This window comes from Oncorhynchus gorbuscha, linkage group LG11, assembly GCF_021184085.1.
Source record: "Oncorhynchus gorbuscha isolate QuinsamMale2020 ecotype Even-year linkage group LG11, OgorEven_v1.0, whole genome shotgun sequence".
Taxonomy (NCBI): domain Eukaryota; kingdom Metazoa; phylum Chordata; class Actinopteri; order Salmoniformes; family Salmonidae; genus Oncorhynchus; species Oncorhynchus gorbuscha.
In genome coordinates this window covers 41,955,518-41,980,870 of record NC_060183.1, presented here as the reverse complement: position 1 = coordinate 41,980,870, position 25,353 = coordinate 41,955,518, and the positions used below count along the sequence as shown (strand labels likewise).

The 25,353-nt window shown below is 44.3% G+C and overlaps 2 protein-coding genes across 6 annotated transcripts in view; one reads left to right on the top strand and one right to left on the bottom strand.

Moving 5' to 3' along the window:
- Nucleotides 1–11,958, bottom strand: part of LOC124047659 (AF4/FMR2 family member 1-like) — a 71,076-nt gene extending 59,118 nt beyond the window's left edge. The window contains 5 exon segments of the mRNA XM_046367971.1: nucleotides 1,749–2,227; nucleotides 2,470–2,608; nucleotides 6,053–6,170; nucleotides 6,311–6,408; nucleotides 11,755–11,958. Coding sequence (XP_046223927.1) covers nucleotides 1,749–2,227; nucleotides 2,470–2,608; nucleotides 6,053–6,170; nucleotides 6,311–6,363 — 789 coding nt within the window. The 5' untranslated portion in view covers nucleotides 6,364–6,408; nucleotides 11,755–11,958.
- An 8,237-nt stretch (nucleotides 11,959–20,195) lies between these two features.
- nup54 (nucleoporin 54) overlaps nucleotides 20,196–25,353 on the top strand; it is a 20,745-nt gene continuing 15,587 nt past the window's right edge. The window contains exon 1 of one of the 5 annotated variants that reach the window (XM_046369665.1): nucleotides 20,196–20,303. In XM_046369665.1, coding sequence (XP_046225621.1) covers nucleotides 20,264–20,303 — 40 coding nt within the window. In that variant the 5' untranslated portion in view covers nucleotides 20,196–20,263. Of the gene's footprint in view, nucleotides 20,304–20,373; nucleotides 20,437–25,353 lie in introns of those variants that run through there. The other 4 variants (XM_046369668.1, XM_046369666.1, XM_046369667.1 and 1 more) reach the window with 4 other exon arrangements.

Below are 25,353 nucleotides of genomic sequence, written 5' to 3'. Positions count from 1 at the left end.
ACTAAACGATATCATAACCGCCATCGATAAAAGACAGTACTGTGCAGCAGTCTTCATCGACCTCGCCAAGGCTTTCGACTCTGTCAATCACCATATTCTTATCGGCAGACTCAACAGCCTCGGTTTTTCGGATGACTGCCTTGCCTGGTTCACCAATTACTTTGCAGACAGAGTTCAGTGTGTCAAATCGGAGGGCATGCTGTCCGGTCCTCTGGCAGTCTCTATGGGGGTGCCACAGGGTTCAATTCTCGGGCCGACTCTTTTCTCTGTGTATATAAATGATGTTGCTCTTGCTGCGGGCGATTCCCTGATCCACCTCTACGCAGACGACACTATTCTATACACTTTCGGCCCGTCATTGGACACTGTGCTATCTAACCTCCAAACGAGCTTCAATGCCATACAGCACTCCTTCCGTGGCCTCCAACTGCTCTTAAACGCGAGTAAAACCAAATGCATGCTTTTCAACCGATCGCTGCCTGCACCCGCATGCCCGACTAGCATCACCACCCTGGATGGTTCCGACCTTGAATATGTGGACATCTATAAGTACCTAGGTGTCTGGCTAGACTGCAAACTCTCCTTCCAGACCCACATCAAACATCTCCAATCTAAAATCAAATCAAGAGTCGGCTTTCTATTCCGCAACAAAGCCTCCTTCACTCACGCTGCCAAGCTTTATCTTGGCCAGGTCGCAGTTGCAAATGAGAACTTGTTCTCAACTAGCCTACCTGGTTAAATAAAGGTGAAATAAAAGAAAAAAAGAAAAAAATGGTCCACCTCTAAAATCCTCAAACTTCATTGCGGTGGCGATTGTTTTGGCTTTCAGTCGGATCTGCACAGTTGAAACACCTCGGCCGTCTGCTCTCTGTGTGTTGACCCAGTCTTCAAGCTCATTTTCTAGTTCGGGCCATCTGCTTTTCTTCCCTCTGAAAGCTTTTGTCGTCTTTTTGCACTGAGTCAGTTCCTCACGCTGCTGTTTCCAATGTCTTATCATTGACTCATCAAGGCCAAGCTCACGTGCAACAGCTCTATTCCCTTTTCCAACAGCCAGATCGATCGTCTTCAACTTGAAAGCTGCATCATATGCATTTCTCCGCGTCTTTGCCATGATGAGGGTGACAAAATGACTACCGTAATCAGAATGATGGGAAGTTTGAGCGTGCTCGATTTACGTCACATTATATGACGGCGCTCAGTTCTTTGGCGGCATAAATCTTGTGAAAGCGGGAAAAATCCATAAATTAGCCGCGTCATTGTATAAACCGCGAGGTTCAAAGCGTGGGAAAAAAGTAGCGGCTTATAGTCCAGCAATTACGGTATTAACCAGCAACTAAGAAATAGGACTGATTTAGAACTGGTTCATGTTCAATTTGATGGTATGTTCAAGATTTGTTGCATTGATGTTTATTTTTTTTGCCATTGTATCTAAAGTGTGCCAACTTATTTGAATCTAAAGTCCAGTGTGTCTGGTATGAACTGATATTTCTCACAGTTTAGGCCATGGGTACTCAACTCTTACCCTATGAGGTCTGGAGCCTGCTAGTTTTGTGTTTTACCTGATAACTAATTGTGCACACCTGGAGTCCCAGATCTAAATCAGTCTCTGATTAGAGGGGAACAATACATTTAAAAAATGCACTTTAACTGGCTTCGCGGTTGAGAATTGAGTTTGAGGGGTATAGGCTATTCAAAATAAGGACCCACACACACAACCATGGTTAAAAACAAAACAGTGCGCTGCTTACCTCTATAGACTGTGATGGAATCTTCAGTTTGGAAAGGCTGGGCTTGGTGCTTTTCAAGTCTGGTAAGGGTTCATGATAAGACTGTCCATGGAAGCCTTCAGGAGAGGGCTTGAGGTCCGGAGACTCGCTGGTCACCTGGTCCTGGCCGTCCATGGGCCGGACGTAGGCTGTGGGCTTCTGGGGCATGACCAGATTTGGTTTAGAGGCCAGTGGTAGAGGGAATGTCTGAGAGGGCAGGGTTGTTGCTCCCTCAATGGCCAGAAGTGGGATATCTCTCTGGGGGTCATCCAGAGGGGACCCCTCCATTGGGACAGGGGAGTCGGGGTGCAGGAGGGAGGCCGGGTGCGCCTCGGTGTGCAGGGGGGGATCCTTGGTGCCTGTCAGGGGTGTCCTGGGGCTCAGAGTCACTGGGGTCACTGGAATGTAGGGGGGATAGGGGCTCAGCTGGGGGGGACAGGGTGGAGAGGACCGGAGTAAGACTGGCACACTCCCTCAGGTCTGGCCAGGGGCAGGGTTCAGCTTTCCCCTGGAGGGGATCAGGGCTGGCCTGGCATTGACTGAGACCCAGTGAGGACTGGGTGTGAGAGGAGGGAACAGGGAGCCTCTTCAGAGGCTGAGAAGTTTGCCTGCTAATGGAGGGTCCACCACTACCATTCTGGCCTGCCCCGTACAGAGGAGTGTGCTGGAATGCAGGCTTCACTCGGCTGTGAGATGACCGCCTATATGTTGTGGTGACGTGAGATGGGGGGGTCATTAGAGAAGCTACTGTCCAAACACAGATGAGAGTTGGAGATTTTCACATCTTCATAACTACCCAGCATCCTCTGTATACGGCTGGAAAGCTCATCTCCTTTGTTTGTCTGAAACAGAAAATGAAAGTTTAGGTTCTGCAGACAATGTTGGGACAATTGATTATAACAGGGTTCTTATCAGATCTGCAATGGTTGTTGTTAGCCTTGAAAATGAATGATAGAGAGTAAGACGAGAATAACAATAGCATCTTGTTACATGCTCTTTCTTGTTATAGAAGTCGACCCTAAACTGCTAACGCGTACTTAGAATCGCTAGTCCAGGCCTACCTTTTAACTAAACCGAGAGCAACATGCAGTGAGGGTGATATTGTAGTTCACAAATAAAACAAGCATGTCAGTTTAGGTGAGGTCCTGATATAAACAGATTTCTGGCTCTCACAGACCTGTAACTTCTTCTTTAAGAGGCTCCTCTGTCCTCCACTCATTACCTGTATTAATGGCACCTGTTTGAACTTGTTATCAGTATAAAAGACACCTGTCCACAACCTCAAACAGTCACACTACAAACTCCACTATGGCCAAGACCAAAGAGCTGTCAAAGGACACCAGAAACAAAACTGTAGACCTGCACCAGGCTGGGAAGACTGAATCTGCAATAGGTAAGCAGCTTGGTTTGAAGAAATCAACTATGGGAGCAATTATTAGGAAATGTAAGACATACAAGACCACTAATAATATCCCTCGATCTGGGGCTCCACGCAAGATCTCACCCCATGGGGTCAAAATTATCACAAGAACGGTGAGCAAAAATCCCAGAACCACACGGGGGGACCTAGTGAATGACCTGCAGAGAGCTGGGACCGAAGTAACAAAGCCTACCATTAGTAACACACTACGCCGCCAGGGACTCAAATCCTGCAGTGCCAGACGTGTCCCCCTGCTTAAGCCAGTACATGTCCAGGTCTGTCTCAAGTTTGCTAGAGAGCATTTGGATGATCCAGAAGAAGATTGGGAGAATGTCATATGGTCAGATGAAACCAAAATATAACTTTTTGGTAAAAACTCAACTTGTCGTGTTTGGAGGACAAAGAATGCTGAGTTGCATCCAAAGAACACCATACCTACTGTGAAGTATGGGGGTGAAAAAAAATCATGCTTTGGGGCTGTTTTTCTGCAAAGGGACCTGGACGACTGATCCGGGTAAAGGAAAGAATGAATGGGGCCGTGTATCGTGAGATTTTGAGTGAAAACCTCCTTCCATCAGCAAGGGCATTGAAGATGAAACGTTGCTGGGTCTTTCAGCAGGACAATGATCCCAAACACACCGCCCGGGCAACGAAGGAGTGGCTTCGTAAGAAGCATTTCAAGGTCCTGCAGTGGCCTAGCCAGTCTCCAGATCTCAACCCCATAGAACATCTTTGGAGGGAGTTGAAAGTCCGTGTTGCCCAGCAACAGCCCCAAAACATCACTGCTCTAGAGGAGATCTGCATGGAGGAATGGGCCAAAATACCAGCAACAGTGTGTGAAAACCTTGTGAAGACTTAAAGAAAACGTTTGACCTCTGTTGTATACCCTTTGGCAATGACAAAGTATTGAGATAAACTTTTGTTATTGACCAAATACTTATTTTCCACCATAATTTGCAAATAAATTCATTAATAATCCTACATGTGATTTTCTGGACTTTTTTTCTCATTTTGTCTGTCATAGTTGAAGTGTACCTATGATGAAAATTACAGGCCTCTCCCATCTAAAGTGGGAGAACTTGCATAATTGGTGGCTGACTAAATACGTTTTTTGCCCCACTATAACTAAATGTATTGTTGCTTTTTGAGTCTCTGTGTATGTATCACCCAAAATATCAAATATTGGCTGACTATTTACGGTAACCAACCAATGTGACCTTACAAAATGGTAGACTAGACAGAGTTCTCTGTGACAGTAGCTAGCTTACCCCCTGGGGTTGGATTCCATGTATGGGCTCACTAGTCATGCCAAACAAAATCCTCAGAAAAGGGCAATGTTGGGTTGAGGCAGAAGGATGTGTCCTAATTTGCCACCCTTCTCCCAAATCGTACACTTGCCTCACGGCGAAGTGCCACTGCTTATAAGTGTAAGAAATCAAAGATGTGTCAAATAAATTATATCCAACACCCTTTGTACACATTCGCCAATACTGTATACCCCAGTAGAGTATAGAAACATTATGACACTCTGGATACCGCCCAACCCTATTTTCAGCTGATAGGAGTGGAACCCGGTGTGGGGGGTCTGCTGCATTAGCCCAGCTGTGACAAGAACCGACGAGTTGTGCGTTCCCGAGATGCCATACTGCACACCACTTTTATTTGCCCGTTTGTTGCCAGCCTGTTAGCTTGCATGATTCCTGCCATTCTCCTTCGACCTCTCATCAACAAGCTGTTTTCGCCTATAGGACTGCCGCTGACTGGATGTTTTTTGTGTTTGTCGCACCGTTCTCGGTAAACCCTATAAACTTTCACGCGTGAAAAGTGCAGAAGGCAGGCCATCTCTGAGATAGTGGAACTGGCACCCCTGGCACTGACGGTCATATCATACCACACCCACGTTGTTTAAGTCACTTGTTTAGCCCATACTAGTGTTCAATGGAACAGTAATTGAATGCCTCGATGACAGTCTGCCTGCGTTATATAACAAGCCACGGCAACGTGACTCAATGTCTGTAGGAGCAAACTATAAACCACCGAGTTTATACCATGTCCATGCTGTAAGACAACTCCATCAGACCCAATAAGACCGCACCGTGGTTTCAATGGTTCTTAACACCCGAGTCACGCTTTTCAGCTGAAAACTTCCTGGACATGTTATTTGATGGAATCTATTTATTCTGGAGCCGCCCATAGCAGCAAGCCTGTGCAGTAGACCGGAGCTCTAGAGTTGTTCAATAAAACGTCTCTAATGTTTGAACTACAGTTCAATTATCACCTATCTTGGAAAGCTTAGACGCTCATGAACACGCACGTGTTGACGGTTTTGCTCTGCGAAACTCACAAGCCACACAGGACTCATTAGAATGCAAGTGCTTGTGATAAGGAAAAAAATCTGGAATTAACTTTGTTATAGCTACCAGACATGCATCAAACACTTACAAACAGGTCCCAGACATGGGTATTAGACAATTGCAGTCTGGAATGATTTATTAATTAACTGCGCAAACCAGTTATATGGGATATCGCAATATTTGGAGTATCATAGAAGAGGTCTCCCCAGATATCACACAACCCTCCTAATAGAGGAGAAAGGTGAGAACTGCCGTGAGCCTGGAGCTAGCTTCAGTTACTACTAGACATCGACCACATTGGGATTACAGATGGGTATGCACACAGGTTACCACTTCCTGAGCAAATCATAAATACATCAAGAAGCTCTGAAGAGTTTCTAATAAAAAGGTTGGAATCGGGTTAACAACACCTCTCTTAAGAGCAAACAGCAACGCAAATAGTACACAGTTCTACATGGTTATTAGAACTTAAGGAGGACATAGGCCTAGAGGTAAACAGGAACCAAACTCACCTTGTAGGGTTCCCCAAAAAGGGGAACGTTCTCCTGGTAGAACTCCTTCTCCTGGAGGGCTTCCTGGTTCCGCCTCTCCCACTCTCGGATGCGAAGGAGATTCCGCTCTTCGTTGTGGCTGCAGTGAATCAGACAGACACAGGACATAAAAATTGACGCCACTGTTTACTCATTGGCCAAATCATAACTTGAAATTTGTGCGCAAGTCTGAATTTCTGTAGACATCAATTTGATTTACACAGAAGTCTGAGTACACACCTAGTCAAGCTAGGCGTAGTACTGTCCAGGGGGATGTCATCATGTGTGCCCATCATAACTGGAGATGGGTGTAATGTGGGTATGTGTTGACATCATATCTGGAGACAGGTGTAATGGGGGATGTGTGCTTAGATTGGAAACAGGTGTAATTATATACAAACACAGTCCTATGGGGTTGCCATCACATTTGGGGAGCCATAACATAGGGCTGAAATATGATTTTAAGTGTAAACCACTTAGGCTTGGGCGGTATCCAGATGTTCACGTCGGCAAAAAAGTTATTGGGCTTCTATTACAAAAATACTAACAAAATGAACAGCGAAATCACACAGACGATGTTAGCTAAAGGCTAACGAGGGAAAACAAACAAACTAATTGCAAAGAATGGCTAATCCAGCTCAGAGTTTAACCGAAAATCATTCTTCTGCTCCCTTAAAATAACCGTGATCGCATTTTTGAGAGACATGTGGCCACTTTGGTTTGTTTCCCACTGCTTCAATTGAAGGGTGTTGCACCAACCACTCTGTTGCTCCCACTATTCATGACTTTATTAGGTGTGACTGCATCGACCACAAAAAAATCCCCATGCATGCATTCAATTTATTTTAAATGTTTTGTAGTCACTTTGCGCAAGTTGGAACCTGTGTTTTTCCGGATCAGACATTTTGGAGATTACATAAATAGTCATATTAAACCTTCATGAAAATACAAGTGTCTCACTTATCGAAAGCCTAGAATTTTGCTAATCCAACTGAGTTGTCAGATTTAAAAAAGGATTTACTGCGAAAGAATACGATGCGATTATCTGAGCATAGAGCCCCATTAAAAAAATTTTAACCAGCACAGGCGTAACATAATCACAAACTGCATTAAAATAAATTGTTTACCTTTGACGATCTTCGTCTGTTTGCAATTGCAATGCTCATTGTTACACAATGAATGATCTTCTGTTTGATCAAATCCGTTTTTATAGCCTAACATAAAACATTTTGTGAACCGCTTGTGTCAGGAATTCCGTCTCATTCCATTTGAGACGACACATTCCAGGTAAATAACCCACACAGAACGTGACTTTTCCAGTCATGTTTGGTTTCACTGGAATCAACTGGTTTGTTTGTAACACAATCAAACCTGATGGGTCATTTCATGGGACGTATTGACTGAAAGAAACCTATATTAAGACAACAAGTCATGACACCAATGATTTGCCTGCGGTTTCATTGTTTGACTGTATTTTAACCCAATGACCACTGATAGTCTTAAAATCTAGCTGGGTAGATAGCCAATGAGCTGAGGTAAACGGCAATAGGTCATGTTTATGTGTTGCAAGACCAACCCATGTAGTAAGCTCTGGCGTAAAGAGAGTAATTCGCTATTTAAGTTTCATACCGTAAGGAGAAACACATATTACGCACAGCGTTGTTTCACATATTCAGCTGTTTATATATCAATCATTATGGCGACTACGTCAGGGAAAGCTAAATCTAGATATACAGATGTACACACAATTTTTGAATAAATTGATTGGGAAAGTGAGACAGATTGTTGTAGGACGATTCATTTAGCGATTATGGAGGAATATTTTTTGAATGGGAGAGGACATCGTTTTGGACTGGTAAGTTCTTAACATGCTAATGCCCTTGTTTGAAATTAATAATATAAAATATGTGATTTTTATTTTATTTTAGAAGCATTATATAAACATGAAATGTCATGAAATGTGAGATGCGTGTGTCTGCCGCCCCACCCCAACCCACATGAAATAGCCTATTTGAGGCTGTTGAGGGGAAGGCAGGCCCACACAACAATGGCCAAAGTGAAATGGAGACAGTAGATACAGCTGGTCTGTTGTAATATAAAATAGGCAGTAGATCTAGCAGGTCATAATAATACACTGCTCAAAAAGATAAAGGGAACACTTAAACAAAACAATGTAACTCCAAGTCAATCACACTTCTGTGAAATCAAAACTGTCCACTTAGGAAGTAACACTGATTGACAATACATTTCACATGCTGTTGTGCAAATGGAATAGACAACAGGTGGAAAGTATAGGCAATTAGCAAGACACCCTCAATAAAGGAGTGGTTCTGCAGGTGGTGACCACAGACCACTTCTCAGTTCTTATGCTTCCAGGCTGATGTTTTGGTCACTTTTGAATGCTGGCGGTGCTTTCACTCTAGTGGTAGCATGAGACGGAGTCTCCAACCCACACAAGTGGCTCAGGTAGTGCAGCTCATCCAGGATGGCACATCAATGCGAGCTGTGGCAAGAAGGTTTGTTGACCTCCAGCAGGCCACAAATGTGCATGTGTCTGTTCAAACGGTCAGATACAGACTCCATGAGGGTGGTATGAGGGCCCGACATCCACAGGTGGGAGTTGTGCTTACAGCCCATCACCGTGCAGGACGTTTGGCATTTGTCAGAGAACAAAGATTGGCAAATTCACCACTGGCGCCCTGTGCTCTTCACAGATGAAAGGAGGTTCACACTGAGCACATGTAACAGACGTGACAGAGTCTGGAGACGCCGTGGAGAATGTTCTGCTGCCTGCAACATCCTCCAGCATGACCGGTTTGGCGGTGGGTCAGTCATGGTGTGGGGTGGCATTTCTTTGGGGGGCCGCACAGCCCTCCATGTGCTCGCCAGAGGTAGCCTGACTGCCATTAGATACAGAGATGAGATCCTCAGACCCCTTGTGATGGATGGCTATAGAGACAAGGCCACACACTTATTTTGACTGTTTTAGTTCCTGGCTTTTCAGAAGGGATGCAATTTAATAAGAATAAGATCTAGGATGTGTTATTTTAGTGTCCCCTAAGCAGTGTATATTATTTTGTTCAAAAAAAAACATGTATTTTTTGTTTTAAAATGTTTTGTAAATACAAAAATATCTAATTTACATAAGTATTCACAGTATGCATAAGTATTCACATCCCTGCGTAAATACTTTGGGAGCAATTAAAGCCGTGCGCCTTTCTAGGTAAGTCTCTAAGAGCTTTCTACATCTGGATAGTGCAACATTTGCCCAGGATTTGTATTGTTTTTATAATTCATTTTTTTAGCAGGAACATTCACTGTCTTCTTGGTAAGCAACTCCTGTAGATTTGGCCTTGTGTTTTAGGCTATTGTCCTGCTGAAAGGTGAATTCATAGCCTAATTTCATAAGTGAGCCTTCTAGGTAAGTCTGGCTTTCTCCATCTGGATAGTGCAACATTTGCCCAGGATTTGTATTGTTTTTATAATTCTCGCCATAGATTTTTTTTAGCAGATTTTAGTCAAAACTGTAACTCGGACACTGTCTGCATGACATCAGTACAATGCAAACTGCATACTAGCTTAGGCCTACAGGCAGAACTTTGGCAAGCATCTGCACAGAATTTCCTTCAAACCACTAGTGGGATGATGGCAGGCTTTTAGCTTCATAGGAGGCACACGGCTTTCTATAACAGCAGCATACCAGCCTCCACTAAAGAGAAGGGCTGTGAGATGAGTGGAGCAGGGACACAGACTCTTCCCCTGCAATGGGGAAAGGTCAACATGTGGGTTACCCTGTATCATTAGGCTACTCAGAACTCACTGACTGATATAAATTGGGGGTGGTGAAAATATATTCAGGCACTGATGGTAAACACAATGGAAGTGGAATACAAAACTGTATTAATTGGCTGTCATAGCTCATTTCTAAAGATAAATATTGGCATATGACGAGCAAAAAATATGTATCTGCTATATGACAAGTTATTCAGTGGGTGATGAGGATTTCAGATAAAAAGTGGGGGGGCCAAAAACATAAATTGCCCCCCTAATCTAATAGTGGTAGTGGTTTAGCCTGCCCGATGGCTCAGCTCTCTCACACACACACACATCCAGCTCAGCTCCTGACTAATCAAATCGGACTGAATCATTATCAATATAAAAAAAGTATCTTTCCAGCATCGTGTCAGAGCCCACTTATCTAGATGCGTATTGAATCGTGCTTGTAAGGAGAGATGCAATACCAATTTTGCCATACTTCTTGTATTGTGGCAAGGAAACAAAACATGAATCTGATTTAACATTTTTAGAAAAACAGTCCTAATGTTGGAAACAAACATGTCATCCAGAGTCACATTCATTTATTTCACACAATATTGTACATACATGAGGACTTTCCTGCTTCATGTTTTCGTTTTTGCCATGGAAAAACATTGATACTGATATGTCACAGCCCAAGCTAGTAGGCTAGTTCTCCTGGGCTACACACCTTTAGGTTTAGTTTCATGAGCAGACATCAGCTGGCTACAATAGTTTCTTCCAGAAGACAGGTCTAATGCCATACCAAAGCAGTAGACCAATTTAACTTTCATATACCCAAACAGGGATGTACTTCTGTGAATATTATTATTATTATTATTATTAAACCCCTGTTTTGAGGTCAGTGTTGTGACACCGAGTGACAGAGCCTCGCTTGTTATTAGTCTCAAACCTGATATGCAAAGTTTCTGATTATCTTCAAAGATTGCTAGAAACGTACAATTAACGGGCACAATGTTAACTTGCATTCCTTCCTTTCCCGGAGTTTGGGGCAATGGGCTTTATTGGAAAACAAACAGGTTGGGAAAACGGTCTCAATTGACACCACTGTAAAAGGCTGTTCATGCGCAGGAGGCGTAGCTAACTAGTTGCCATATTCAATCTCCTGGTTAGCAAATTAGATTGAATGCCAACACGGATTGATTGAATGTAGCTACACTAGTTCTTCTGTAAAACGTTGAACTACGGTTAACGGTACCTAGCTATTAGCTAATATAAGGTTAATCCACAACAGCTAGCTAAAGCAGTTAGCTATTACAGTATGCTAACTGCTAGATACAGTAAGGATTAGCTAGGCATCGATTTATCTAAGCAATTATTTCCATCTGACACTTACAAGTGTGAGCTAACTGTCTAACTAACAACTACATTCATGTTAAACAGTTAGCGCGTTTAAAATCACAGAACCACACGTTAAATTACATAACGTAGCTAGCTAACGTTAATGGGCAGTTATTTTACTATCCAAAATAGTTGTTAGCAAACTACACTGTTAATTGAAATACGATGGCATGTTTTGAAGTTAGCTCACAGCCTTATAGCTACCTAACGTTAGTTATATAAACACACACACAGAGATCTCGTCGATCAGCTGGTTAGAAGTGGCACAAGCTTGCTAACTAAATCACACTGCACAGCTGTGGTGAGCAGTGATTCCACCAAAAACGGTATGGTAACGCAGTTTTATTACGTTTAACTGATAACTTTTACAACAAGCCTCTCTAGCTACATTCAAACATATCAAAGTAACATGCCAAAATTCAACTTTTAGACTAGCTGCTCTTCTTAGTTTGCTCACTATGCTGTGTAAATTGATTGACCTAGCTAGCTAGTTCGTAGGCTAGCTAACATTATCATTGTCCTCTTACCTTGAGCGAGCTGCCATGGTGCGCGTCAAAAACAAAATTTCAAGTTGCTTGCCATGTGTTATTGACAATCCGTGATTGGATAACCTCCTCTTGATTACATTATTTACCAGTCAAATACCATCGTATTCTTTAAATAACTGTCAATAACAGCGACCGTTGTGAAGCAAGCAAGAATAACTATGTACTTCCGGGTCAGTGATTTCATCTTCGTCTTATTCTTTGGGAATTTGGTTGGCGGATCGCATCCAACTTTTAAGTACATAGAGCGCCACCTACTGTACTGGCATGTGAGACCATTCATTGCCTACCTACATTATATTCTTAGATACAATAATGCAAAATTGTGGAAAAGGAAAATTACCCTACCACCTACTAACTCTCTCAACAACAACAAAAACACCACCTCTCCACTATTTAACCCTACCTAGTCCTACTCCAGATCAACGGTCTGAGAGGACATATCACTACCACTCAACACCCCCTGCAGCTGTTTTATTTTAGCAATCCTAAATTCTTCTCTGCCGCTTCCACCACAACCTCTATTTTCTGTCTTTCCATCCATTTTACCCCCTTTTCTCCCCAATTTCGTGGGGAGAATCTTGTCTCATCGCTACAACTCCCGTACGGGCTCGGGAGAGACGAAGGTAGAAAGCCGTGCGTCCTCCGAAACACAACCCAACCCAGCCAATTGTGTGTCACCCCATGGACCTCCCTGTCACGGCCGGCTGCGACAGAGCCTGGGCTCGAACCCAGGGTCTCTGGTGGCACAGCTAGCACTGCGACACCCGGGAGTCCCCCTTTCCATCCATTTCTGCAGTACAATTGACAACCATGGCTATAAATGCTAAAAAAGCCCAACTTACTGAAGCACATTTTCTTCCCATCACCCTCTCTTGATCTTTACCTACTCACAGGAATCCTCTCAGGATCCTCTCAGGATCCAGCTTGGAGAACACAGTAGCCCCATGGAGCGGCTCGAATGCCGAGGAAATTAGTGGTAGCGGATAACGGTTCTTTACAGTGATGTCATTAAGTCCCCAGTAGTCAATGCACAGGCGCATGGTCTTGTTCTTCTTCTCCATGAGCCAGCGGGGGAGGAAGAGGGACGGATAAATCCAGTAGCTAGGGAGTCTGCAATGGAGTCCTCCATAGCCTTGGTTTCAGGTCCCGACAGCGAGTAAAGACGCCCCCGGGGCGGAGTAGTGCTAGGGAGAAAGTCAATCCCGCTGTCAGAGGGGCGGTGCGGCGGAACGGAAGTGTCCCAGGACTTGATGAACACCTCCCGAAGATCCTGGTATTCTGCAGGAATGGCGGAGCCAGGAGAATCCCAAAACCACAGGAATCTGCGGAGCCTTGATGAGCAGTACTGAATGGTCTCACTGTGATTCCCTGACACACGTAGGTTGATGGAAGTGGTGTCATGGGTGACCCAACCTATAGAGCGCCTGTCCAACGCTCTAACATCCACGGGAATGGAGAGGGGCTGAGTGGGGATGTTCAGTTCGGAAGCCAGTGTGACATCCAAAAAGCTCTCATCGGCTCCAGACTCAATGAGGACCCAGAGACATTTGGACTGGTTTCCCCACAGCAGAATGACATGAAAAAGGCTGCAAGTAAGGCAAGCAAAAAGGTTCCCCATATGGCCCACAAGAGTACTCGCTCCTACCGGTGAGCCTGGTCTTTTACCGGACACGAGGACACAAAATTAACAAAAGTCCCGCAATATAGACAGCTCCTTGTGCTGATCCAGTGTTGCCGTTCCGCTGGTGACAGCCCAGCCCTGTCTAGTTGCATGGACTCGGGAAACAGTGCCTCTGCACTCCTCTGTGACTCTCGAGGAAGGTCGCGAAATCTCAGAGGCTCTTGGCTACGGGACTGTCGGGGTCTTCCAGGATCAATCGGAGGCGAGGTGGAATCCCTGAATGTGTATAAAAGTGAAATCAAATATCCTTTCCATCCGCCGTTCCCACAATTGCTCATCAATACGGATGGTCAAAGCGATGAGTGAGTCAAAATCTATGGGCAACTCCCGAGCCGCAAGCTCGTCCTTAACCTCCTCCGAGACATCGTGCAGGAACATGTCGAACAGTGCTTTCGGGTTCCACGCACTCTCCGCTGCCAACGTATGGAAATCCACCGCATAGTCAGCCAGAGATGCCAGAGCTGGATTAAGTTCCCCGGCAGCTTCTCTCCCGGAGTACGGGGCATCAAAAAATATCCTCACCTTTCCCACAAACCACTCCAGACTCACACTGCTGTTCCCATACGGCGGTAGCCCAGGTGAGCGCCCTTCCAGACAGTAGTTTGATGAGGTAGGCTATTTTGGAGCAATCCGAGGGGAAGGAGGAGAGCTGAAGCTCGGAAAATGAGGGCACATTGAGCAAAAAATGCCCGACAGGTGTTCTGCTCTCCTTTAAAGGTTTCCAGAGGAGGTAACCAGGGCTCCCTGGAAGTTGGAATGGCCGGTGGAGTGGCACTGCTAACTGCCGAGTTGCTGAGGGGCGGTGGGTTTACCATCGAGGCAGGCTGTCCCCCAGACGACCCGCGGAATTGCTCCAGCAGCATGTCCAACGCCCGGTCATGGCACTCAGCCAACGTTTGGACCCCCTCCATCAGCCCATGAAGCAATTCCCTGTGCCTAGCAATGGAGGCTCCTTCGGAAGAGATGGTGTTGCGCAGCTGGTCCGGACCTGCTGGGTCAGTCATGGCCAGTTTGTACTATCAGGTATGTAGATAAGACACAGATGCAGGCCACGTCAAATAAACAATAGTTTAATAATTCAATGGGCAGGCGATAGACAGGTCAAGGCAGGCAGGGGTCAGCAAGCCAAAGGTGGGGAAACGGTACCGGACAGCAGGCAGGCTCACGGTTAGGGTAAGGCAGAGGTTGGTAATCCAGAGGGGGGGCAAAGGTACAGGTCGACAGGCAGGCGAGGCAGACGTACTGGAAACAGACAAACAGAGAACACAGGTATAAATACATAAGGGATAATGGGGAAGATGGGCGACACCTGAAGGAGGGTGGAGACAATCACAAAGACAGGTGAAACAGATCAGGGTGTAACAGTTATACTTAAACCCAAAATGGTTCTTCTGTAGATTATAAAGAAAGGCTCAGCCGTCACAAAAAAAATCATTTTTGCATTTATACAGATTACAACTGATTTCAGACTAATTGAAAATGAAATTTAGTTTAAAGTATCACCCTTTCTTAAAACCTGTTGGGGCTAGGGGGGCACAAGGAGTTCCCTGAATGGAACACGCCCTCCCATTCAGCTGATAAAAATATTATTTCGAAATATTTAACTTTCACACATTAACAAGTCCAATACAGCAAATTAAAATGTTAAAATGTTTTACAGTGAAAACACAACATATATTTATGTTAGATTACCACCAAATTCAGAAACACAGAGTGATATTTCAGTCACAAAAGCATAAATATAGATAAAAATGAATCACTAACCTTTGATTATCTCCATCAGATGACACTCATAGGACATCATGTTATACATGTATTGTGTGTTTTGTTCGATAATGTGCATATATATATATATATATATAAAAATCTCAGTTTACATTGGCGCGTTACATGCAGTAATGTTTTGATTCCAAAACATCTGGTGATTTTGCAGAAATACTCACAATAAACATTGATAAAAGATGCAAGTGTTATTCACAGAATTAAATATAAATTTACCCATGTTTTGGACCTGTTACGATTTGAAGGACATTAAAGCGTTTTCCCGTTCATTTTGCTATCTGCATCTGACTCCTCACTCATTCCACTCACCCGTCGTTACAGAAGCCCGCACCACCAGATGGAGTCAGCAGGAGCAGCGACCACCCCTCTCCCCACGATGGAGGAGAGAATCCTTCATCATACGTCCATCCTCCATCGCATCGGATCAGCAAATTATCAAATGATGGAGAGGATGGATCGTTGGAAGAGGAGTGGTCTCCCTACTACCCCACCTCCGCTCCCACCAACAACTCTACCATCTACAACAGGATCCGGTGCCAGCGCTCTGCGCATCACACCTCCGAGGGAGTACAATGGAGCGGCGGCGGGGTGCCAGGGATTTCTGCTACAACTAGAGCTCTACTTGGCCACCGTTCGGCCTGCTCCCTCGAATGAGGAGAGCGTGAGTGTCCTCGTCTCCTGCCTGACGGGTAGGGCCCTGGAGTGGGCCAACGCCGTTTGGAACGGGCCCGACTCAGCGAGGGGTCACTACCTGGAGTTCACCCGCCGTTTCCGGGCTGTGTTCGACCATCCTCCGGAGCGCCGAGCGGCGGGTGAGAGGTTGTTCCATCTCCGGCAGGGCACGAGGAGCGCGTAGGACTTTGCGTTGGATTTCGGACTTTGGCCGCTGGAGCTGGGTGGAACGACAGGGCACTGATAGACCATTATAGGTGTAGCCTAAGAGAGGACGTCCGCAGGGAGCTGGCTTGTCGGGACACTACGCTCAGCTTGGATGAGCTGATCGCCATGTCTATCTGGCTAGACCATCTGCTGGCTGCTCGTGGACGTTCTGAAAGGGTCCTGTCAGTTCCACCACCTGTCCCCCCCCCCGCTCCAATCCCGATGGAGCTAGGAGGGGCTGCGTCTAGGGAGACCGGAGGAGGAGGCTCCTCCTGTACCCATTGTGGCCGGAGAGGGCACACTTCCGGTCGGTGCTGGAGGAGTCCATCTGGGAGTCGAGATTGCAGGCGAAACACTCCTCGGTCACCCCAGGTGAGTCAGCACCACACTCTCCCAGAGCTTCCTGTTGGACACATGTTTTTGTTAATCTGTTTCCTTAAGTTTTTCCCCTCTCTCTCCAGCATAAGGCGCTAGTCGATTCAGGTGCAGCGGGGAATTTTATAGATCGCGGACTCGCTCAGAGGTTGAGCATTATGTTAGTTAAGGTAGATCCCCCCCCTTCCCCGTGCACTCCTTAGATAGTCGACCGTTAGGGTCAGGGCTGGTCAGGGAGGCCACGATTCCTCTGGAGATGATTACGCAGGGGATCATAAGGAACGGATTAGTCTGTTCCTTATCTATTCACCTGCGTTTCCGGGGGTACTGGGGATTCCCTGGCTGGCTATTCACAATCCTAAACATTTGTGGAGACAGGGAGCTCTCCAGGGGTGGTCTGATGAGGGTTCCGGCAGGTGTTTAGGAGTTTCCATCAGTGCGACAACGGTGGAGTGTTCAGACCAGGTTTCCACCGTGCGCATTCCTGCTGAGTATGCCGATTTGGCTATCACCTTTAGTAAGAAGAAGGCGACCCAATTTACCACCCCATCGACAGGGGGATTGCGTGATAAACCTCCAGGTAAACGCTGCACTCCCCACGAGTCACGTGTATCCGTTGTCCCAGGAGGAGACGTTGTCTATGGAGACATGTGTCACAGAGGCTCTGGGACAGGGGTACATTCGGCCCTTCATGTCACCCGTCTCCTCGAGTTTCTTTTTCATGAAGATAAAGGAGGGTGGTTTGCGTCCGTGTATTGATTATCGAGGTCTAAATTCCATCACTATGGGTTTTAGTTACCCACTACCTATCATCGCTACGGCGGTGGAATTATTTCACGGGCGCGATTTTTCACGAAACTGGATCTCAGGAGCGCGTATAATCTGGTGCGTATTCGGGAGGGAGATGAGTGGAAAACCAAATTTAGTACCACATCTGGCCATTATGAGTACCTCGTCATGCCTTTCGGGTTAAAGAATGCTCCAGCCTTCTTTCAATTCTTCGTTGATGAGATTCTCAGAGACCTGCACGGACAGGGTGTAGTGGTGTATATTGACGACATCTTGATCTGCTCCGCTACATGCGCCGAGCATGTGTCTCTGGTGCGCAAGGTTCTTGGGTGACTGCTGGACCATGACCTGGATGTGAAGGCAGAGAAATGTGAATTTTCCAAACGAGCCGTTTCCTTCCTGGGTTATCGCATTTCCACCTCTGGGGTGGTAATGGAGGGTGATCGCGTCAAGGCCGTGCGTAATTGGCCGACTCACACCACGGTAAAGGAGGTTCAGCGGTTTTTAGGGTTTGCCAATTACTACCGGAGGTTTATCCGGGGCTTTGGCCAGGTGGCGGCCCCTATTACCTCACTGCTGAAGGGGGGGGCCGGTGCGTTTGCAGTGGTCAGCAGAGGCGGAAGGAGCGTTCCGCCGTTTGAATGCGCTGTTCACCGAAGCGGCAGTGTTGGTGCATCCGGACCCTTCTTTGGCATTTATAGTTAAGGTGGACGCATCCAAGGCTGGTGTTGGAGCTATGCTCTCCCAGCGCTCGGCGAAGCCACCGAAGCTCCGCCCCTGTGCTTTTTTCGAGGAAGCTTGGGCCAGCGGAGCGGAATTATGACTTGGGGGATAGGGAGTTGTTGGCCATGGTTAAGGCTCTGAAGGTGTGGAGACACTGGCTTGAGGGGGCTAAGCACCCTTTTCTCATCTGGACTGACCATCGTAACCTGGAGTATATCCGATCAGCTAGGAGACTGAATCCTCGTCAGGCAAGGTGGACCATGTATTTCACCCGATTTCGTTTTACGATCTCGTATCGACCAGGTTCCCTCAATACTAAGGCCGACGCGCTGTCCCACCTATACGGCACTGATGACCGGTCCATCGATCCTACTCCCATCATTCCGGCTGCCAAGCTGGTAGCACCGGTAGTATGGGAGGTGGACACGGACATCGAGCGGGCACTAAGGGAGGAACCTGCGCCTCCACAGTGCCCGGAGGGTCGTAGGTAGGTGCCGCTCGCTGTTCGTGATCAATTGATTCGATGGGCACATAGTCTACCCTCATCAGGTCACCCGGGTATTTTGAGTATGCACTCAGAGTAAGGCTCCTAGACATTTGCCAGTGACGGGAAAAAGGGAGATGGTTTGTTAATAAATAAGACTGGTAGAAAGTGTAAGCAGAGTGAGCTCAAGACAGGAGGAGAAATGGAAGTGAATGAGTGCGAACTATCTGAGGTGGTAGGTGTGGTGAAGTTCTCTTAGCCCGAGGCTTGCACCGAGGGTTAGGTTAAAGATGAGTCTGTGACAGTAGGAGTTAAATTTTTGGAAAAAGTGGACAGTTGCCTTTTGGCTGATCCATTTGTGGCTTCAGGGTGAGTGAAAACAGAGTTGGGTGCCGTGGAATCGGTGAGAGTAACCAGAAGTGGTGTTGTGATAATTGTTTGTGTTTCTGCTGGTTAGAGAGAGTCGGCGCTCCGCGTTAAACGAATGGGGGAAAGAGATGTGAATTGTTTTGCTCGCAAGAAAAGGGCAGCATTTTTACCATTGAGATTTTAATTCATACTTTAAGTGATATCCTTTGGGTCCACATTGTACATTTTGTTGTATATGTCTGTTACCCAAAATAATTTCAATTCAAAGGAGTGATTACTGGGGTAGTGGTAAATGTGAAAGCTGACCAACTGAAGGGGAAGATTCCTGGTGTTTGTGATACTCTAGTATACTGCGATGCAGACAGGGTGGTGTGAGTGGTGAAACAAAATAGTTTTTGTCTGTTCTTTTGAGTTTCGATTGTTGAGGCTTTGCCCGACAATGTGATGTCAGGATATATAAGTTATTCTGCACAAGCTTTTGTGCCGAATATATTACATTTTTACAGGTGTCAAGCTTATGGGCATGTGGCAGCAGTGTGTAGGAGGGAGGTTACTAGGTGTGAGATGTGTGCAGAAGGGCATGAGACAAAAGAATGTGTAGCATTGGGGAAAGTAGTGGTATACTGTATGTAGGGGTGCCCATGGGGCTGGGGTTCAGAAATGTCCCATGCGAGAGAGGCAGGTTGAGGTTTCCAGGGTTGAAGAAAGTAGGGGAAGAAGGGTCAAGGATCCTGAGAGGAGTGGTGTGAGTAGATCTGTACCAATACAGAGGGATAAACCAACAAGTGATATGTTTCAGTTAGCATTTATAGCAATGGTTATGAACTGTACTGCAGGGATGGAATGTAAGTCGCAGAAAATTGAGGTTGCGGTGGCAGATGCAGAGAGGTATTTGGGTGTGCGAGACTGCACGTCAGAAGAGTTACAGGGTGTGTTAAGTGGTGGTGTCCCATCCTTTCAGGCTGTTGGCTTGAAGTAGGACTGTGGTTGTTCTGTAGCTCAGTTGGTAGAGCATGGCGCTTGTAACGCCAGGGTAGTGGGTTCGATTCCCGGGACCACCCATACGTAGAATGTATGCACACATGACTGTAAGTCGCTTTGGATAAAAGCGTCTGCTAAATGGCATATATTATTTATTATTATTAAATATATTTAAACATTGGAGTATGCTGTTTTTTGTGAGTGTAGTGTTGGATAGTACGGTATTTGTTTATTTGTTTTTTTAAAATTCAAGCAAAGTTATAAAGCAGTTATACTCCAGTCTAGTAGATGGCTGTAATGCAACATTTATTGGATGCCAACCACCATTAAACCTCATCAAAGAAGAAGAATAATTTATTTCGCGGAACTATACAATCTAACGACACTTCCTGCACGGACCCAATTTGCTGTGAACAGGAGTAATCATGGCGTTCAACTTTGGCGGCGCTGCCACCAACCCAGCAAGTAAGGAGATATTTCCATCTATTGATATCGAATTTATGAGAAAGCACTTTAAATTACTATCAACAGCAGAGATTGTGATGGACGGATGGCTATGATTTCATTTACGTACGCCACAGCTAACGAAACAACAAAAGTAAGAAAGGCGGCCTTGACTGCAGGTCAAGCCAGTTAAGGTTAGCTAACGAAGTAGCTAGCTTACTAGAATGTTCATACACTAGCTAGCTAGTCAGTTTGTATTAACTATTCTCACATAAATGGAGAATTATCGATTTAAGTCAGCTTGCTATTTAAACTTCCAGTTGTAAGCTTTCTAATATAGTTAACTAGCGAAGCTAACTAACTACACTAGCTACCGAGTCGTCAGCAACATTCTGTTGAATCCCTTATGTTGCGGACGAGCAAGTGTAAGGACGTCAAATATTCATCCTTCCGCATAGACACTAGTTTAGATCGCCTGGTTAAATTGTGTTTGGGACACTTTTTTTTATCTGTCTAACTGGTTAAACTAGAGAAGAATATAGCAATGTGATAACATCTGCGTTTGCTTCATCTGCGTTTGCTTCATTTACTATCATCCTAAATTAGGATATTGAATTATTATTTTACCATATACTTATTTCCATTATGTTATGATTGTGTTCCTACATTACACAAATTGACGTTTTGACTACACTACGGGAATTGCACACATTTATTCCCTCAGATTGGTGATGTTAGTTTAAAAGTGTATAGTCAACACAATGACACGATCAATTGCGTAAAATGTATCAATATCTTTGGTTTTGTACTAATTTTGCAGGAATTTCTCAAATGTCACGGATAATTTATATTCGTCTCCCAACAACCATTTAAATGACCATTTTTTAATTAACATTTTGACTGACTTTTAACGTTAGATGACTTGTTGCTGATTATGATTTTTAACGCCAATACAGATTATTGGAGGACCAAAAAAAGCCGATAGTGATAAATCGGGTGATTTTTATATATATAGTTGTACTAATGACAATTATTTTAACTTAATATAATACATTAATAAAAATCGATTTAATCTCAAATAAATAATGAAACTTGTTCAATTTGGTTTAAATAATGAATAAACAGTGTTGGAGAAGAAACTAATGTGCCAAACAAATGCCAGGTTCCTTGCTCAGAACATATGAAAGCTGGTAGTTCCTTTTAACATGAGTCTTCAATGTTCCCAGGTAAGAAGTTTTAGGTTGTAGATATTATAGGACTATTTCTCTCTATACCATTTGTATTTCATATACCTTTGACTATTGGGTGTTCTAATAGGTTCTTTAGTATTGCCAGCCTAATCTCGGGAATTGATAGGCTTGAAGTCATAAACGGCGCAATGCTTGAAGCATTGCGAAGAGCTGCTCGCGAATGCAGTAAAGTGCTGTTTGAATGAATGCCTATGAGGGTTGCTGCCTACCACCGCTCAGTCAGATTGCTCTATCAAATCATAGACTTAATTATAATACGAGAAATACGAGCCTTAGGTCATTAATATGGTAAAATCCGGAACCTATCATTTCGAAAACAAAACGTTTATTCTTTCAGTGAAATACAGAACCGTTCCGTATTTTATCTAACAGGTGGCATCCATAAGTATAAATATTGCTGTTACATTGCACAACCTTCAATGTTATGTCATAATTCTGGCAAATTAATTCGCAACGAGCCAGGCGGCCCAAACTGTTGAATATGCGTGCAATGAACGCAAGAGAAGTGACACAATATCCCTAGTTTAATATTGCCTGCTAACATGAATTTTTTTACTAAATATGCATGTTTTACAAAAATATACTTCTGTTTATTGATTTTAAGAAAGGCATTGATGTTTATGGTTAGGTACATTCGTGCAACGATTGTGCTTTTTTCGCAAATGCGCTTTTGTTAAAATCATCCCGTTTGGCGAAGTTGGCTGTCTTTGTTAGGAAGAAATAGTCTTCACACAGTTCGCAATGAGCCAGGTGGCCCAAACTGCTGCATATAGCCTGACTCTGTTGCACAGAACGCAGGAGAAGTGACACAATTTCCCTAGTTAAAAGAAATTCATGTTAGCAGGCAATATTAACTAAATATGCAGGTTTAAAAATATATACTTGTGTATTGATTTTAAGAAAGGCGTTGATGTTTATGGTTAGGTACACATTGGTGCAACGACAGTGCTTTTTTTCGTGAATGCGCTTGTTAAATCACCCGTTTGGCGAAGTAGTCTGTGATTCAATGATAAATTACTGCTTGAAGACACCGACACACTGGCTGCGGTCCAAACACTTAAAAGACACCCTACCTGCTCAGCCCTCAAATTAAGTTGACACTTCTGATGACGTCTGATGAGTATACACTCAGGGAGGAAGGAACACTTTTTTTATTTTTTTATTTTATTTTTTACTTATGGGCAAATTCAAATACCAAATTCAAATATTTAACATTCTTGGAAATATATGTTATACATAGAAATAAATGGTAACTTCTTGTTAATCCAGTCACTGTGTCAGATTTCAGAAAGGCTTTACGACGAAAGTAAACCATGCGATTATCTGAGGACAGCGCCCCGCATACGAACCCATGGAAATCATATTTCAACCAGGCAGGTGTGCCACAAAAGTCAGAAATAGCGATATAATTAATGCCTTACCTTTGAAAATCTGTTGGCACTCCAAAATGTCCCAGAAACATCACTAATGGTCCTTTTGTTCGATAACATCCTTTTTTATGTCCCAAAAATGTTACCTGTAGACTTGGTCCAAACATTTCAAACAACATTCCTAATCCAACCTCAGGTACCCTAAAACGTAAATAATCGCTAAAATTTAAGACGGAATAATACTGGATAAAATACCAGATAAAAACAACATGGAGCAAGCTCCAGTTCATGCGCACCAAAACAGTGGAGTCCACCTGGAGTGACACTTATAATGAATAGGACTACTTCATTTCTCAAAAGAAAAACATAAGCAATTTCTAAAGACTGTTGACATCTAGTGGAAGCCATAGGAACTGCAACCAGGTTCCTAATAATAAGGGTATCCCATAGAAAGCAATTGGAAAATCCTATGACATCTTTTTTTCCCCCTGGATGGTTTGTCCTCAGGGTTTCGCCTGCCATATCTGTTCTGTTATACTCACAGACATTATTTTAACCGTTTTTGAAACTTGAGTGTTTTCTATTCTACCAATTATATGCATATCCTAGCTTCTGGGCCTGAGTAACAGGCAGTTTACTTTGGGCACGCTTTTCATCCGGAGGTGAAAATACTGCCCCCTACCCGGGAGAGGTTATCTGGACCACCCTCGGCCGGGAAATTCGTTGCTCGTTTATCCCGCGATGATTGTGTTTTCAGGGTGCTTTATATGTGCTACAGTCAATTGAGTGCATGTCTACTTATATTAAATATATTATTATTAATATTCGCCTACTCTATGAAAGCTGGCAAATTTAATATAAATGATCATTTAAATGGCTAGTTGCGGTACAAAGCTAGGTACATTTGGGCAGTCTCTACAGAAGTCGCTGGCCACACCAATACACGGATTTGAAAGTCAACCAACATAACACTTAAATAGCAGCCAACCGTGGTCACTGTTGATATCCTATGGCGGGTCGTGATTCATTAGTTAACTAACAGAACTTATTTATGTTTCCATTACCGTGATGGAAGCCTCCTGAAATCAACACCCGCCATGCCAAACTATAGATGGATGCTTTCAACAAATTCTCATCTGAACCAACCATATATACGTTTTTCCAAGTTTCTGTGGCGCCTTTGAATAGTGTTAATTTGAAACAGTGATACACCCCAAACCTTCCCCCCTGTTCTATTGATTTCAGGGTGATCTCAATGGAAGTGATAGACCCACTTTAAAAAAAAATTGATCTTCTACAAATTGTCTTTTAACCAGTGATGTACACATTATTGCCAGATTCAATGTGGTTTTTGAGCTGTTTGTTTTTCCCCCTATCCCCCCTCTCGCAATTGATTTCAATGTGATTATTGATAGGAGTGATTCTCAAAGCAGTGTTGTGTTTCTCTTTCTGTATTGTGACACTCTGTATGCGACATTCTGAAATGTAGCAGCCTGTTCTGCAGGTTGTCTTTTAACTCAGGGATGCAGTTGCCCATTGCGACATCAACTTTATCCACTTCATCCATCCTCATAACATTCCACTGTCTGACTACATATTTTGTTGTTGGTCAAGACACTAACGGATTTTAATTTGGTTCATTTGCTGCCAAAACAACAGCACCCTCAGCTTTTGGCTTTGCCATGACCACCACCAGTGCTTCATCGGGATTTGGTAGTAAATATCTCTGTTCATTTTCAAGGCACAGCAGCTTCCCCATTCCCCAAAATGCATTATCATCACTCAGAAGAATAAGAGTAATCTGCTAACTAGCTAGGCTACTTGCTTGAGAATGTAGACAGGTGTAGCGGTTTCTCAAATAATCCCAGGCTGAGTAAACAGTAGCTCAACCAAGTTCAGCACAGTCTGTAGGCGCAATAGCATGCTTATGCTGCAATTTCCTATGCTGAATAAATGAGGTTGCTTTATCCAACAAAGATCTACTTTTTGTAGTCTAGCTATTAAGGACCTTTATGATTGCAAATAAAGCAGATCACTCTGCCAGCACCCCACAAAAGACTTGATGATTAAACATGAACAGGACCTTGAGAAATGTGGTGGAGCATGAGAAATAATTTATCTCGTCTCGTTGGCAAGAATGATGAGACAAGGTTCACTGGCAGTATTCTAATACCACTGTTTAGTCCCTGGGGACTGTCTTGCATCTTTGATTGGGGCTCTGTGAATACATGGGTGGTGAAAGGGAACAGAATTTTTGCAAAGCAAAAGAGGACTGAAATATTCAGACTCAGCAGCAGTAAGTACATTGCAATGGCCCTGGCCCCACAGACTATCACTGATTCATGGAGGTGAAGGGGAATTTTAAACTGCACTGTCTCATCCTGCTCTTTCTCTTCTCCCTGAAGAGTTTGTTGTGGTTCTTCCCCATTGTAAAGACTTAAATAATTTTCT